The sequence below is a fragment of the Triticum aestivum genome, chromosome 5A (assembly GCF_018294505.1).
Source record: "Triticum aestivum cultivar Chinese Spring chromosome 5A, IWGSC CS RefSeq v2.1, whole genome shotgun sequence".
NCBI lineage: Eukaryota > Viridiplantae > Streptophyta > Magnoliopsida > Poales > Poaceae > Triticum > Triticum aestivum.
The window spans coordinates 573086336-573102576 of record NC_057806.1 but is presented as its reverse complement, the minus strand read 5'-3'; the positions used below and the strand labels follow the sequence as shown (position 1 = coordinate 573102576).

General features: G+C 50.9%; 1 protein-coding gene across 1 annotated transcript; it reads right to left on the bottom strand.

The window, feature by feature from the left end:
- Positions 1–10310: 10310 nt before the first annotated feature.
- On the bottom strand, positions 10311–16173 carry LOC123104895 (protein IQ-DOMAIN 5). The gene is made up of 7 exons (XM_044526832.1): positions 16017–16173; positions 14759–14912; positions 13633–13863; positions 12974–13201; positions 12285–12398; positions 11002–11497; positions 10311–10754 (listed from the first exon to the last, which is right to left on the bottom strand). Exons 2-7 carry the CDS (start codon positions 14867–14869, stop codon positions 10624–10626), a joined length of 1311 nt encoding a protein of 436 aa, XP_044382767.1. The 5' UTR covers positions 14870–14912; positions 16017–16173; the 3' UTR covers positions 10311–10623.
- Between the last annotated feature and the right edge of the window lie 68 nt (positions 16174–16241).

Here is a 16241-nt window from a genome sequence, read left to right as displayed (position 1 = left end):
CCGACGTCGAGTTCGACTTGCCATGCGTCACGATGTACACGGAAGCCGAAGCAAAGGAAGCCCGCGAAGACGGTGTCGACCTACTCGAACAAGCACGTCTCCTAGCGCTCAGTCGCTCAGCCATCTACCAGCAAGGTCTGAGGCACTACCACAGCTAGAAGATCAAGCCCCTCGCTTTTTGAGAGGGAGACCTCGTCCTCCGACTCGTCCAAGAGTAGACTGGCCAACACAAGGTGTCCTCCCTATGGGAGGGCCCCTTCATCGTCAGCAAGGCCTTATGCGACCGCAGCGCGTACTACCTCATCGACGCCCGCAAGACAAGCAAGCGCAAGAGGGACACCGCCAGCAAAGAAACAACCCGGCCATGGAATGCAGAGCTCCTCCGCTCATTTTATAGTTAGCCGAGTGCACGTATGTATCGCTGCCTTTTGTAACCATCTGAAGCTATGGGGTCCCGAACGACGCTCGGGGGCTGCCCCTTTTGTGACCAAGCTATTGTGTCTCCTACATTTGTGCACTACTTTAAATCTTAAGCCGAACCCGGCCACTGGGTTGACTCGCTCGATCTGGGGGTTCGGGGCTGGCCGGCTTGGCCACTCACCGTTTTTATTTCTTAGCGGTTCTCGACACGTTGGATTGCCATAGCTTCTCGCTTCGCCCTAAGCTACAGATCCGGCTTCGGCTGTGGGTTGGCAAGCGCATGAGAACAAAAGCACCAGCGCGCCATGAACACTAAGTCAAGAACCGCCAGTTCGCCCAACCCGGCCCTGCCACTTTAAGTTGCCGCACGACTCGCTACTCGCCAACCCGGCCCCGCCGGATGGCCGCCAGCTGGCCCAGTGGGTGTTTCGCTCGCGCTCAACGTTTTGAAAGACTAAGTATTGAATGCTCCTCTCAAAAGCCGAACCCCTTGTCACAGACCAAAGCCTAGGCCGTCAGACTCGCGGGGGGGGGGAGGTCCAAAGAGGGAGAGTTACAAGAAAATGGCTCTAAAAACGAAAAGCAAAAGCGCATGCACCCATGAAGTTTCTTCATAATCACCGGATCGCTCGACCCGGCCCCACCACTTTAAGTTACAGCACGACCGGCTGCTCGCCAACCCGGCCCGCCGGATTGCTGCCAGTCGGCCCAGTGGGTGTTTCGCTCACGCTCAATGTTTCAAAAGTCCAAGTACTGCGCGTCCCTCTCAAAGGCTGAACCCCTTATCAAGGACCAGAGCCCTGGCCGTCAGACTCACGGGGGTGAAACCCAAAGGGAGGCAATCGCAAGAAAACAGCTCCAAAAACGAGAAGCAAAGGTGCAAACATTCACACGGCTCATACATCATAAATTTAAACAGACCCAAGGCCAGAATCCATTACACCCAGTCAACCCCCAGTGGGTGGGTGGACCTGCTACCTAACAAAAAATTTCTACAAGTTAAAAAACAGGCATCGTCTCCTCCAGAGCGCGCAGCTGCCAAGTCCGTAGAGGTGTCGGTATCCTCCTCGGCGTCCATGTTGTGGTAGACGTCCGTCTCCTTGGAGCTGCCCTCCGGGTTGTCCAGAAGCAGGCCGTAGTCGTCGGCAGGCACCACTCCGCCATCCTCCGCCCGCTCCGGCTGGAACTCGTCATGAAAGGCGAACCCGGCGATGTAGCTGGCCCGGGCGGCGATCCGTCCAGCCTCCGCCTACAGCTGGCTCTCCGAGCCAGCTCGCTGGCCCATCAACGCATCCAGCGCCATGTCCGGATGCCATGACACCATGAACCGAAGCGCCATCTCAGCGCCGGCATGAGCCGCGAAAACTCTCCACTCGTGAAGACAGTCCGGGCCCGTCTCCAGCCACCGCGCCAGCCGCGTGAAGCTGGTCGGCGCGACGGCACCCGGCCAGAGGGCCTCCATCATCACCGCGCTGGCCTTAGAGAGCAGTCCCATCTGCTCGCTCAAGACTCGCAGACGGGCCTCAGTAGTGGCAACGATCTCCGAGAAGGTCCAGGCCACCTGCGGGTCGGTCCCAGAGCCGACGATCCCTTGCGGGTCGCGCTGGAAGCGGACCACCTCCTCCGCGAGCTGGCGCATCTCCGGAAAGGCCCCTGGCGAGAAGAAAAGCAAGTCAGAAGAAAATTACTAAGTAAGAGAAGCCGGAGTCCCAACCCAGCAACAGCAACAAAACCAAAGGAAATCACTTACTGAAGAAGGATTCTTCTAGGTGCTGCGCTTCGAGCAACATACCGCACCGCTCCCGGGCGATGGTGCGGTCATGCTCCTCCAGCACCTTCTCCAAATTGGCGACCTTGGCAAGGGCTGCCTTTAGCTCGGCGTCCTTGTCCTAGGCCGCCTTCACGGCCTCCTCACGGAGCCGGGTCTCCTCCACCGTGGCCATCGCGCCTTCAGGCGCTCCACCTCGGCCTGGAGCTGCCCCTTGTCGTCGGCCAGCTTGCCGCGCTGCTGGTCCGCTTCGGCAAGGGCCTGCCATGCCTCCACGACCTTGGCGGCCTCCGCCTTGAGGCGCTCCACCTCGGCCTCGAGGCAGCTCTTGTCGCCCGCCAGTTGCTCCCACAGCCGGCTGGCTTCGTCAAGCGCCTGCTGAGCTCCGGTCGCCTCCGCCTTCGCCGTCTCCACCTCAGCCCCGAGCCGTCCGACGTTTGCAACGAGCCGGTCATAGCGAAAACTGGCCCGAATCAGCCGGGTCCTCCAAGACAGCACCTCGGCTGCGAAAAAAACTCAGCGACAAAGTACTGTTTTAATATTCGACCCAACTGCTACGCAGTTGGCCCGAATCTCGGGGACTACACCCAGTGGGTGCGCTAGCGCGCCCCCACTAGAAAAGAGCATGAAGAAGAAATACATGTCGTGACGCGGAGCTCCTCCTCCTTGGCGGCGAGCCTCTCCTTGAGACGTCGATGCGTCTCAAGGAACCGGTTGAAGACGTTGACCTGGTAGGAGTCAAGTTGCTACAAGAGGAAACAATCAGCGCAAGACAGCAAGATAAGATTCGACCCAACTGCCATGCAGTTGGCCCGAATCTCGGGGGCTACACCTAGTGGGTGCGCTGGCGCGCCCCCACAAAGAAGAAAACGATGGAAAAAGAAAAGGCAGAGCACAAATGGAAACTTACGAAGACGGCGCGCTCCAGCTCCTGCGTCGCCTCGACCTCGGCATGGGTGAAGGCCTAGATCCGGTCACGGCTGCCATCGCCGCCTCCTCCTGGGTCAGAGGTCCGAACGGGACCTTGCTAGTCCCGCTCCATGAAGGCCGCGGCTCGGCAACCCGGCGTCCTCCGGCCCTGATCTCCAGGGTGTGCCCTCTGCTGGCCGCCTCCTTTGAAGCCGGCGCCTTCTCCAGTGCCCTCCCCGGCACCGATGCCGGCTCGGCAAGTGGAGCGGCCTGAGGCTCCACCACCGGCGGCGCCTCGCTCCCTGGCGTCCGGGATGCCCCCTCCGGCGGTGCCTCGCTCGCTGGCGTCCGGGACGCCCCCTCCGGCGCCGCCCGTGCCGCCTCCTCCAAGACGGCGTCGTCGTCGCCGCCTCCATCGGTCCCCTCTCGCTCGACTGCGTCGGTCTGCGGCAGGGTGCCATCCTCGACAACCACGACCTCCCGGTCGAGGTCCATCGCGTCCGCACAGCCGCCTTTGCCGTGCTCCCTTGCCGACGCTGGCACGAAAACCATCGTCGCCGCCACCATCCCCGCTGGCATCTCCGGCCACACCGGCTTGCGCCCATGCTGCCGCGACACTGACCTAGGCCTGGGTCGACGCCGCCTCCAGCTCCGCCTCGGCCCGGTTCTGATCCCGCCAGGCCAGGCCCTCGGCATCGGTTGGGTCCAGACCAAGGTCCAGATCCACCGGTGCCTCGTCCTCGTCTTCGTCCCGGTTGGCGGTGTCGGATCGACTCCTCCGGAATGTGGCACCCTCAGCGGACGTGGCGTCCGCCGCCGCCGGCGCTAGCGAAATCGGCGACCTGAAGCACAAGACAAAAGTAATTATGCCAAGCCAAGCAGGGCCGCTCGACAACTCGGCTCCAACACAAAGGTCACTTACCCCGGCACCACCGGAACATCGGGCCTCGCCGCCCTCTCCCGCGGAGCGCCGCGCCTCCTCTTGGCGGGCAGTTTTGCACCTCCGGCCAGGTCTGTCGCGTGCTTCACGGACAGGGCCCGCGGCAGGACGCTATCATTCCTGTGCAGGCGTCGCGCCGTCATCGTCCCCTGAGACGACCCGGCTCTGGCTGCGTCGCCGCCTCCTCCACCCAGCGCCACTGCGTCAACGGCTCGCGTCAGCATTTCCGAAGTCGTCCCACAATCGGCGATTCAAGGAGTGTAAACAAGACTCACCTACTCGGCGCCCTGCACCCGTATCGGCGGCCGCCGCCTCCCCTCCGCCATGCACCTCGGGCTCCTCCGTGGCATCCCGCACCACCTGCGCCCACGCCCGGTCATAAGGATGTCGGATGGCATTCAGAAGCACCTCTCGCATTGCGTCGGGACGAACAATAAGATAAGCAGCAGCGAAGTATGGAGACTAGGGACTCACCAACGGTGCCGGGTCCGAACGACTGTACGGGGTCTTCCAAACGCCCAGTCAGCCCCCAAGTTGGCCTTGGAGATGTCGTTGACCCGGCGCGCGACTTGGTCCGCCGCCAACCGCGTGTTCGCCATGTGGTTGGGATCTTGGAGGCCGGTCATCTGACTAATATGACGGCTGCGCTGCTACAGCGACAGCACCCGCCGGACGATGAAGGCGGTGATGAGGTCAGTGCCGGTGAGCCCCTCCCGCTCCTTCATCACCGACACCCGCTCGCACAGGTTGAGCACCTCCTGCGACGGGTGCTTGGGGTAGTACCCCCAGTTTTGCTTCCCCCACGGCGGCGAGTTGATGAACGGCAGGAGGTTGATGCGGTCCTCGCCAAGATTGCGGAATAGAAGAAAGAATTCTACCATTTCTTGGCAGAATCCTCCAGCGGCACCTTCGGGCAGTCGGCGCCCGACCGCTTGGTGATGACGGCCGCCCCGCACTCGGACATCTCTCCGGCCTTCGGCCCCTGTTGCTTCAGGGAGAAGAAGCGCACCCGGAGGTCAATCGAAGGCTCGACCCCCAGGTACCCCTCGTAGAGGGTGACGAAGCCGGACAGCTGCACGATCGCGCCGACGCCAAGATGATGGGGTTGAAGCCCGAAGAACTCCATAAAGTCACGGAAGAAGCTGCTTGCGGGCAGCCCGAACCCGCACTTGAAGTGCGGCAGAAAGACCACCCGCTCCGAGCCCTTAGGTCGCGGCTCCCGCTAGCCTTGTGGTAGGCGCGCCTCGACCTCCTCCGCCCTTGGCAGACGCCTGGTGTCGCGGAGGTAGGCGATGTCGTCAAGGGTGACGGGCGAGCCCATCCACGACCCTGACGGCGGCGCCATCAACCCGTGCGTGGAGAAGAAGAAGCACATGGAGGATGAAGAGGCAGGGGAGCGCGAGCATGAATGATCTCCGCTGCCCCCCTCGCCCCCAATTTATAGGCCACGATTCGAAATGTGGGGAAGTGAGATCATTTGCGCATGCAGTAACTGGCTCGAGAATGGCAACTGACCCGCGGACGCCGCAATAAATCCGTGCGCGTGGGCCGGGCGCGGCGGCGGGCCCAGGCCGTCGCCCCGTCCCGTCACGCGTGTGGCTTGTCAGGCCACTTCGGCTCCTGGGCGCCACATGGCGGCCGTGTGAAGCCCGAAAGATTGCCCAAGATTCGTCGAACTCCTTGGTCTCCCGCCACGGGCGGAATGCCGCGATCCGGCTTCCGGAAGCCGGCACACAGTGGGTGTTGCCAAACCCGGCGGTCACCAAATCCGCCTCTGCAAAGGAGGAAACTGCAAAGGCCCACCCATCTGAAGACGGCGGACCTTCACAGCTTCGGGGACTACTGTCGGGGAAATGGACCCCAGGCAGGCAACGGAACCCGAATCCTTTTAAAAAACAATGGGGCCAGCATCGCCCCTCAACCCAGCTCACACTTGGCCGGGTCTCTCAACCCGGCCAAGCCCTGCGACCCGGCCGAGCTCTGCAACCCGGCCAGACTCCTCAACTCGGCCCCAACGACCAAGCTCAAGACTTCCCCAGCAAGCCAGCACCGCCCTTGGTGTGTTCTCCAAACCCAGCCGAGGGTCAGCGGCCGTCCCATCCCCGCCGTACGATGGGACGAGTCTCCACCAACTAATGACTGAAGCCATAGTACCCCGCCCATGCCTCTGGTCAGCCGGACGAAGCAACAGTGCCTCTCACCTACCCGCAGACCAAGGCTGGCGTAGCAATAGTGCACCCGACGTGACCCATGACGCCAACAAGCTGCGACCTGATGGAGCTCCACTGTAACCGACTCAACTCGGCCATGCCCTAACGATCGACAAGACGGTGCACAGTGCCCCCTAGGCGCATGGGGCCCGCGCCCGGAGAACCCGGCGAGCCCTGGTACCCGGTGGGTCCCAGCACTGGGTTCCTGTACACTGACAACCCGGCCCTACGGCCTTGTAACATTACCCTTGTAACCCTGGGGGGTTGACCTATGAAACCCCCCGGGAGCCCCATGCATACGGGCAGCCACTTCATTCGCACAGGCGATCACACACACACACCTAGCAAGCAACACCCGAGGAGAGGGAGCAGCCTAAGCCTTGGACAGACCTCCTTCTTCCTCCATACAGCTCTAGGAGTAGCTCTGTACTGTTACATATAAACCACACTCGATAGGACTAGGGGTGTTATCTCTCCGGAGAGCCCTGAACCTGGATATGTATTGCATCCCGCGCTCGCTCATGCTGACCTCGCCTCTGGAGCCCACCAGTGCCCTCAAGCCTCGTCCTATCTTTAGCCATCCCTTGGCATCTGCCGTGCGCCCACCATGATACTCTCTTCCTACTAAGGCCCATCAAGGCCCATTAGTTCCCCCGGGGGGTCCGATAACCCTCCGGCACTCCGATAATTATCTGGTACCTCTTGGAACTCATCCGGTGTCCGAATAACATCGTCCAGTATATCAATCTTTATGTCTCGACCATTTCGAGACTCCTCGTCATGTCCGTGATCTCATCTGGGACTCTGAACAATCTTCGGTCATCAAATCACATAACTCATAATACAAATCGTCATCGAATGTTAAGCGTGCGGACCCTACGGGTTCGAGAACTATGTAGACATGACCGAGACACATCTCTGGTCAATAACCAATAGCGGAACCTGGATGCTCATATTGGCTCCTACATATTCTATGAAGATCTTTAACGGTCAAACCGCATAACAACATACGTTGTTCCCTTTGTCATCGGTATGCTACTTGCCCAAGATTCGATCGTTGGTATCATCATACCTAGTTCAATCTCGTTACCGAAAAGTCTCTTTACTCGTTCTGTAATGCATCATCCCGCAACTAACTCATTAGTCACATTGCTTGCAAGGCTTATAGTGATGAGCATTGCCGAGAGGGCCCAGAGATACCTCTCCGAAACACGGAGTGACAAATCCTAATATCGATCTATGCCAACTCAACAAACACCATCAGAGACACCTGTAGGTCATCTTTATAATCACCCAGTTACGTTGTGACGTTTGATAGCACACAAGGTGTTCCTCTGGTATTCGGGAGTTGCATAATCTCATTGTTAAAGGAACATGTATACGTCATGAAGAAAGCAATAGTGATAAAACTAAACGATCATATATGCTAAGCTAACGGATGGGTCTTGTCCATCACATCATTGTTTAATGATGTGATCCCGTTCATCAAATGACAACACATGTCTATGGTCAGGAAACTTAACCATCTTTGATTAACGAGCTAGTCTAGTAGAGGCATACTAGGGACACTCTGTTTGTCTATGTATCCACACATGTACTAAGTTTCTGGTTAATACAATTCTAGCATGAATAATAAACATTTATCATGATATAAGGAAATATAAATAACAACTTTATTATTGCCTCTAGGGCATATTTCCTTCATCGGGATCTCCTATTTACTCGTCGTCGCACTAGTCTCGTCGTATCCAATAGGAGTGTAGTCGTAGTAGTAGCAATCCTATATAGTGATGGTTATGGCAAGGGTGAGTACATGACGTACTCCAGGAGATTCGTGAGGACCTAAACTATTGTATGTAATAGGTTTCAAAGGAAGGGGTAAAGTGGTTTAGCAGCGCAAGCACCTAAGCATTTGACGGAGACATGCTAAAACTTTCATCTATTAGAGATAATATGTGAGATGCATAAAAGTAGAATGAAACATACATCATGCACTCTATTCACCTACCTAGCGCAATCATAACATAGCCTTGTCTCCCCCCCCCCTCCCACACGAGGAAGAACACACAAGACACTCCCATGCATGGTTGGCAAGTTTTAATTGTTATGGTTAAAGTTGCACTATGATCAAGTCAACAAGATCCAAGTCGTCCATAACCGCGGACATTGCTATTCTAATAGATTGACCCCTGTAGGGTTGCATTAATGTACCCACACGCACCCTCGTCAAAACCAGTTGTTGACCCATTATAGGCATGAACCGGAAGTTTCAAAACGACACGACACGCCCCTAGCTATATCCAAGACCAGGAAAACCACCGAATAGGTTGACACCCAAATCGGAAGTCCGGTCGGCTCTTCGAATCGGACCCAAATGTCTGCATCAGGTTCCAAGGTGGTTCTTGGCCAAGACCAGGGTCAACCCCTCGTAGATCCACGGTTTTGGACCACCTGGATTTGGGTGGGCTCTTGGGCTAAGAGGAGAGAGGGAAGGGGCAGCCCTATTAGGAAGGTTTTATTGGGAAAGTTTATTTATTTGATTAACTGGCTATAGCAGCTCCATATTTAATCGTTCGGACATCAAACGAAACTCTGGTTAACATGGAACTTTAAACATAGCCTTTCTAGACTATAACAAGGCCACACAGATGTTTCTGGTCATTTACACTTTGTTTAAATGCCCATTTCAAAAAAAGGTTCACTTTCTAAAAGAAAGGGGTTTGGATTAGATAGAGGTGCAAGGTAGAGGCGTGCTAAAATCCCCAAAATTTTATGGTAGCCCAAATTTTCAGGGGCTCTTTGGCTCTGAGGAGTCGTGTATCTTATTTTGTTTTCACTTTTGGGCATATTTTATGATGTTGCCCAGCAGACCCCTTATTTTCTCTTTTACACTTTGTGAATTTGTTCGGATATGGTTGTGGTTGTGTTATGGTGCTGCTAGAAGGAGGGCGCGAGAGGGCCGACCAAGGGCCTTTTTGCCCACGATTGGGCAAGAGGGAAGGGATTTCCTTCTTAATTCTTGCTTGATTACATTGATACATCTTCTCCCTTATATAGAGAGGTTTACTTCTTTTTTTAAGGTAAGCGACCCTTATCTCTAATTAACCCTAAGACTAACAGGCTATACCGCCAGCCCGGGCCCATTAGGCCCATTATGTACTCTAACAGGTTGGTACTTTAAAAAGCAGGACAAAAGCCTATTTTGAGACTGAGAATCGTTGAGCTCGTTCGTACTCCCTCCATTCCAAAATATAGTGCGCCCGCGCTTCTCGAGATTCAACTTTGACCATAAATTTGATCAACGAGACCGACTGCGGCGGGAGAAAAAATTGTATAATTGAAAACTTCTTTCGAATACGAATTCACTGATATAACTTTTGCTCCCGCCGCAATCGGTCTTGGTAGTTAAATTTACGGTCAAAGTTGAAGCACGAGGATAGATGAAGCACTACATTGTGGAATGGAGGGTAGATGACCAAATGTTAGTATTACAGCAGCGTGCAGGACCATCAAGCTGCACTCCCACATGAGCTCTGCACTAGCGTGTCCGCTCGATAGGTTGCAAGTTCTGCAACAACGCTAGCTCATTGGCACACCGTAACTGCGCATTCATGCATGCAACAGCGCCACAGGCGATGATGAGCTGCCGCCTGCTAGTATATTCTGCATCATCTTTTGTACCGCGGTAAAACGCTGAGCAGCCGCCTCATGGCACACCACGTGATGAAGGGGAGGCGATCAAAGGAAGCGCAGGTTGAGCCTCGTGTTTCAATCATACACAAATCCAGCAAAAGTTGCAGCTTTTCACCTCCATCATTGTACGCCCCCAACGATGCAACAGTACAAGCAGAGGCCGGTGCTTTGCAAAAGCAGAGGATCCAAATGAAACCTCCACGTACTCTCTCTGATAAAGGAGAACTCAATCATAGAGAGCAGCACTGCAGCAGAAGCTGTAAATTACCACACACATTCTGCTGATATTACCAACTTATGTTCATTGGCAACGAGCAATTGATCAGATGCAGGAATGCTCAAAACAAAATGAAATAAAGGAGTGAACGTGTTTGTCACCAGAAATGAAAAATTAATACTGCACAACAGCACAATCACTTGTTTCAGCAGGTAGAACAGCATACAAGGATGGTAAAACATAAGCAAAACCAAGAATGCACAACACAACAACACCAATCGCAACCGGCAACCCCTCAACCATGCACAATGGGAAAGTCGAGACACGCCGTCAGCCTAGATGCACAATCCTTGTTCCGGAAAAAATTATGAACGGAGATGAAGCCTGCACAGCTGGAGAAATGACACACCAGGAACGAAACGGAACAGATCTTCCCAAGTCAGATTCAAAACGGTAGTATGTGCAATCAGGCCTGCAGCTCGACTTGCTTCCGGGCTTGGTTGGGCGCGTTTGCCTGTGGTTTTGGGTCAGACTTGGCACTGCTGGATCGGTTCATCGGATTTCTGTTGGTTGTCCCCTTCGCTGCTCCCCCGCCGACTGTTAGAAACATCAAAGCTAGCTGGATTATATACTGCTGGTTCATGGAAATGCATGGCAGAAAAGGCAGAGATGTACATAGAAAGTGAGAGTCTAGAATTAATGATGCATAGCATATTTGCAAGCATGCTAGAAAGTTAGTTCACAGAAATACAACTGACAAGATGAGAAATCCTTCTAGGGTTCAAGAATGTATGCTAAGAAAACGATGGAATGCTGGATGGGTTGTGATTATTGTGTATTTTACCGTTATTTGGCAGGGACAGGCGCTTCTTGGCGGATGTATTCAGCTGCCCGCGCCTTTCTTTCTGATTGGGCACAGCCAAGGAAGCTACATCTGTGGGCTGGGAGCTGACTTCCTCAAAAGCCTCATCTTCCAGTTTCGGCTTCTGTTTGGATGTTCCCAGAGAGGTGGAAGGCAGTACACTTGACGATCGCCCAAATGAAGTGAAATTTATATCCGAATATGACTTCCTGTGGCTTGCACCTTTCTTCTTGCTCAGGCCATTAGGAGGAGTGCTTGAAGTTGGCGCTTTGCCCTTTGGTGTGACCTGAGATTTTATTTCCTCATCCTGATTATCATCACACACTGGCATGCTCTCTTTCGCATTATTGTCAAGTAACCTGTTCTCCCATGGACGTGCAGCCACCCATCTCTCTACCCAGTTTGATCCCCAGTGGTCGTCATCAAGTTCGGATCCTTGCAGATTTGTAGGTTTCTGCTGCCTTAAACCAGCTTGCCGCTGATCAAGAGAATAACATAAGTTAATGACTTTGGAGAGCTTAACAGATGTAAAAAGTTATTACAGAATTGTCAGCATGAGCACTAATCATCATCTACATGTTAAGATCGTTATTAAATGCTACCTATGTTCAACTAGCTACTGAACATCCCCTAAAAAATACTAGTAATTTTTTTCTGATAGTAACAATTGCCCTTTCCATATCTAGTTAATGTAAACCAATCTAGGGAGCCTCGCCAGAATAAGAAGAGCAATACTTTCTCCTTTCTCTCGACTATTGAGCGAGTTTACATGATCTTTCCTATTTTCTAGTTTATTATCTGAATTTCTAGTCCTCCAAGAGAAGTACCTTTAACCATACCAGTTGTTTATGTTCATAAACATACGCAGCACCAGGTGAAAAAAAACACCCCTCAGTGAAAAACATAAGCACATTAGATATATGGAATTACTGTTTGGTAAAATACCACAATAGTGGGTTTAGTCAGATAATAGTTTTCTAAAAAAAAATATTTACTATGAAACAATTGGCATCTTCTTCACTAGAAAAAAAATAAAAAAAATTGGCGTCTTCTTCACTAGACTGTTAAATAATTCACTAGCATAGCAAGCATGAAACATATCTGCTAATTGACATCTTGCTTGCGGCATTAACTTCCTGAGCTGACTAATGGATCATGAACAAGTGTACATCCAACAAACAGTTCGATTCTAGATCATCAAGTTAATCTCAGTTAACAAGTTTCAATTAGTTAAGGTGTTCTGGTATGGTACCCTCCAAAATTACCTGATGGGTCAATGCATACGCCATCGCTCTCTCGCGTTTTGCAGCAGCTTCCTGCCTTTTCAGTACTTTAGCTTGCATTTCTGCAACAGAACCAATACCGCCACACCAGCCTTCCTGCATTTGTTGTTGCAGAAGTAAACAAAGTTATCCCTTAAACAGCATCTAGTCGATAAATAAAATAATGCCACCCATGTATGACCTGCCTTAATTTTCCATTTCAGAAAAAAAACTGGTGACCAAAACAATGTTAATGATCAACAGGTCTAATCGCAATGAATATATTATTGCTGCATTAATTGGCAGAATATCAAAGGGTTGAAGAAAAATGGCGTTCATTCAGGGGATACAGCTGGGATAGACACACAATAACCGAATATTACATGGTTGGTGGTCAGGAGCAAGTCAACCCTTAAATAAAATATTTTCTTGTCCCTAACCCAAGTTCAATCCAGGTCAGCTGATGAACCGTGTTTAGTGCGACAGCATGTGTACTTCCATCCTTTAGCATACCACTTGTAATTAAATTTAATATGCTGAATTTGTAAAACTAAACTCTAGTGTCCAGTTTCTCTCCTTCCATGACTTGCTCAACATGTATATCTTAAAGTGTAGTTTGTGTAACTGAATGATAGATCGGGAGTTAGGAACACAGAGCAGCATATTTATTTCTAAGGGATTAGATGGCCTACCTCAATTCCTCGAACATGGTTCTCACAATCATCTTGCTCAGGGACCTTTTTCCGCGCCACTTGGTTTTCTAATGCAACACCGGCTTGCCTTGCTCTGACACGAGCTTCGGCTCGTACCAGCTCGTGCATACACTGAAGCGTTTCTGCTGTCTGCTTTCTCACCACATGGCCCCTCACAAGGGCCTGGAGTAGAACTATACCTTTAAGTGCTCGTAAAGCCCGCCTAGCCTATTATGTATAGAAGCAACACAAGAGATTAAAATGTCAGAACCAGCGAATTATGATGGATGCTAGCAACCATGAGCTAAAATATTACACGAATAAGAAATAACTACATATCTAGACAACTTATAATTTTAATTCAGGAGATGAAGATTTGTTTTCACTTTGTCATTTCCTGGTCATTGAAGAATTAACTATGAAACCCTAACAACAAATCTCTGTTTTTATGTTCTTCTTGGATTCTCTTAATAATGTATATAACCGCTTGACCTTTGTATTGTCTGACAATCTCCGGGTTTAGTTAAATAAATAACAAAAACATGAATATGGGCACATTCACTATATGATGAGTGGTTACATTGCTTTCTCGGCGTGCCAAAGAGAGTACAGGATGCTATGCATTGTTTAACACAACGCTGCTCAAAGATATAGCATACCAAGAATGCCCGAAATGCAGACTGAATAACTGTTGCAGCCAAATCCCCTTCTCTAGGAAGTTCTTCTGTCTGAGAAACATGCACATCACGTGATGCACTTTCTGATGAAATGGAATTTGAACCTAACTGGGTGTTGGTGCCATCCGTCGATGTTTCACTAGGTACTGCAAGTTCTTCTAATGCGGGATCCAGAGAATGCTTTCGTTTGTGTAGCTGTCGAGCAGAAGAGCTCTGCAACATTTATCAAAATCATCATGATCGAAAAGTAGAGCAGTAACACTTGTAAGCCAAGTGGGAATTCTAAAAAATCAAAACCTTAATAGTGTACACCGCTAATTAGGAATTCATGCTTGAAAAGTAACACCATAGTATGAGGTGCACGACAGCCTAGAATACATATCACACATTCACACTCATACTTGATTTAAGTAGACATAACATGAAGTAGTGTATCAGAACTCTTACAGCAGCTATATGTAAATGAACTGCAAACTCCTTCAGTTGCTGGAAGTTTAAGTTTGGTCAAATTTACAAACTGGTGCCTTGAGAACTAAAATAAATAAGATATTTCAAAAAATAATAAAAACATTACTTGAAAGAATAAAGGATAATGCAATCATCTAGTGGTGCACAAATCAACCAGCTATCTGTTACAGACAATTGAATACATTAAAAACTAAGTATCAATGTTTGAACCACGGTTAGACAGATTGAAGCCAACCGTTTTTTGACAGCCCTACCCTTCTGCGTGTTTTTTTATAGTGGTGATACAACACTGGCATACACAGAGTAACTCTGATTTTGGAACTATTGACAGTGGAGCAGAGCTGTTGAGCAGCAAGCCCATGACAAAGACATGCCAACAACAGCACTTGTTTGGCATCAGACAAACCAAATTTGGTACACCATCCACTTCTGCAGTTTTGTTCATTCGTTAAGATTTGTCATGTTCCCGAATCCCCCATAGAAAGACAAAAACAAAAAGCATGCGCACCTATCAAGCTGTCCTCATAAGAGAAGAAAACAAAAACAAAAGACAAACAAACTAATCATAGGTCCACACCTCATAGTTCAGCCATTCATTATGAATACACCCTATAAATCCAAGGCGGATACCGTGACTTACAGCTTCACTGCTCTCGGCATTTTGTGCCTTTTCTTGATTTTCTGAACTCCGCCCCTTGTCCTGCTTTCTTATGCGAACCAGTGATTTAATCCACTTGGCTGAAATGCCCATGGTAACCCAGCCTTTCCTTTCTTCCAATCAGAGAGCCTGAGACCTGCATTCAGAATATTGTGATGTTACTGTGCTACACAAGCAAAGCTGCTTCTGCTTGGAACTTAAGTGAAAGTACACAGATGACTCACAGCTTAAAACCAAGAAAAACTACATAACAATTGCTAGAATCTCGAGCAATGCATCATATAACAATTGCTAGAATCTCAAGCACATGCAGGTTGCTTCCAATGATTTAGTGGGAGTCCAGTAAAGAACCTAGGTTGTATGATAAGGTCAGTTAGAAGCAACAAAGATATTCTGTCATTCCTTCGCTGATGGTTTGCCAGAAAAGTATACAATGCCAGTCAAGACTGCGGCAGCAAACTAGCAGAGATGCTGATAGGTAATCCTACTCCACTACCTAATATACAGTGCACGCAAGGATGTTTCGCACGCCAGGCCGAAATCGAAGAACAGTTCAGCAGGACATCCGAACCCAGAAAGTAAGAGAAACAGAGTTTCAGAGACTTTGCCATGGTTCTGCAAAAATGTAAGAAACATTTGAACTCTGCGAATGCGGCTAAAAACTGAGCAGAACTCGCGAATAATTCCCAGCCAAGAGGGATGCATTCCAAGACGAAAATTTCAAGGGCTTCAGGCGACGCAAAACGTTCGCCTTGAAGGTTCTTCACTGTAAACTTTACAGCGGATGAAGACACGGCCAGCCCCCAAAAGAAACCCAGCTTTGGTGAGCAAGAAAAGGAGGGGGGCGGAGATTGTCAACAGGCCCTCTTTACAGCACTCCGTATAAATCTTGCAAAAAATGCAAGGACATCCATGGCAACTCGAAGCAAAAAAATCAACAAAAACACACCATGTGTACCCGCGACGGCAGTTCCAAGCCACCGAACGCGCGCACAAATCAGGAGTTCAGAACCACGGGCCGCGAGACGAGCGAGCAAAGGGATGCAGAGCTCGGACGTCACGAAATTCCCCCAAAATCTGGTGAAACCGGGACTCGAATCAAAGAGCAGGCCCGTCAATCATTCAGTCGGGGGAATCGAATTAGACCAAATCGCACCGGAGATGAAGGCGCTCGTCGAAAGTGCCTACGGAATGGGGGATTCTGGGCATGGGAAGGACGGGTTGGGAGGCTGGGGCTCACCTGGGCGCCGAAGACGAGAGCTTGAGACCAGGAAGCTGGAGAGTGGAGACCATTCCCTCCCTCCCTCCCCTCCGTCGTTCGCCTCTTGTGCCGCGCGTCGTGAGCCCCTCTTCTTTTCTGCCTCGGAGTGTACTCTTCTTCTCTCCCTCTTATTTGCGCTTTTCGTTTCTTCGAAGCAAAAAAAGAAGAAGAAAAAAAAGGACAGGAGCTCACATTGAAATGATC

Bases quoted from the DNA above. Each gene is read 5' to 3' on its own strand.
- LOC123104895 (XM_044526832.1), bottom strand. From the start codon at position 14,869: ATGGGCATTTCAGCCAAGTGGATTAAATCACTGGTTCGCATAAGAAAG. The intron at 13,202-13,632 runs GTATGCTATATC...TATACATAATAG, and splicing joins CTGCATTTCGGGCATTCTTG to GCTAGGCGGGCTTTACGAGC. The intron at 11,498-12,284 runs GTAATTTTGGAG...TCTCTTGATCAG, and splicing joins CGTATGCATTGACCCATCAG to CGGCAAGCTGGTTTAAGGCA.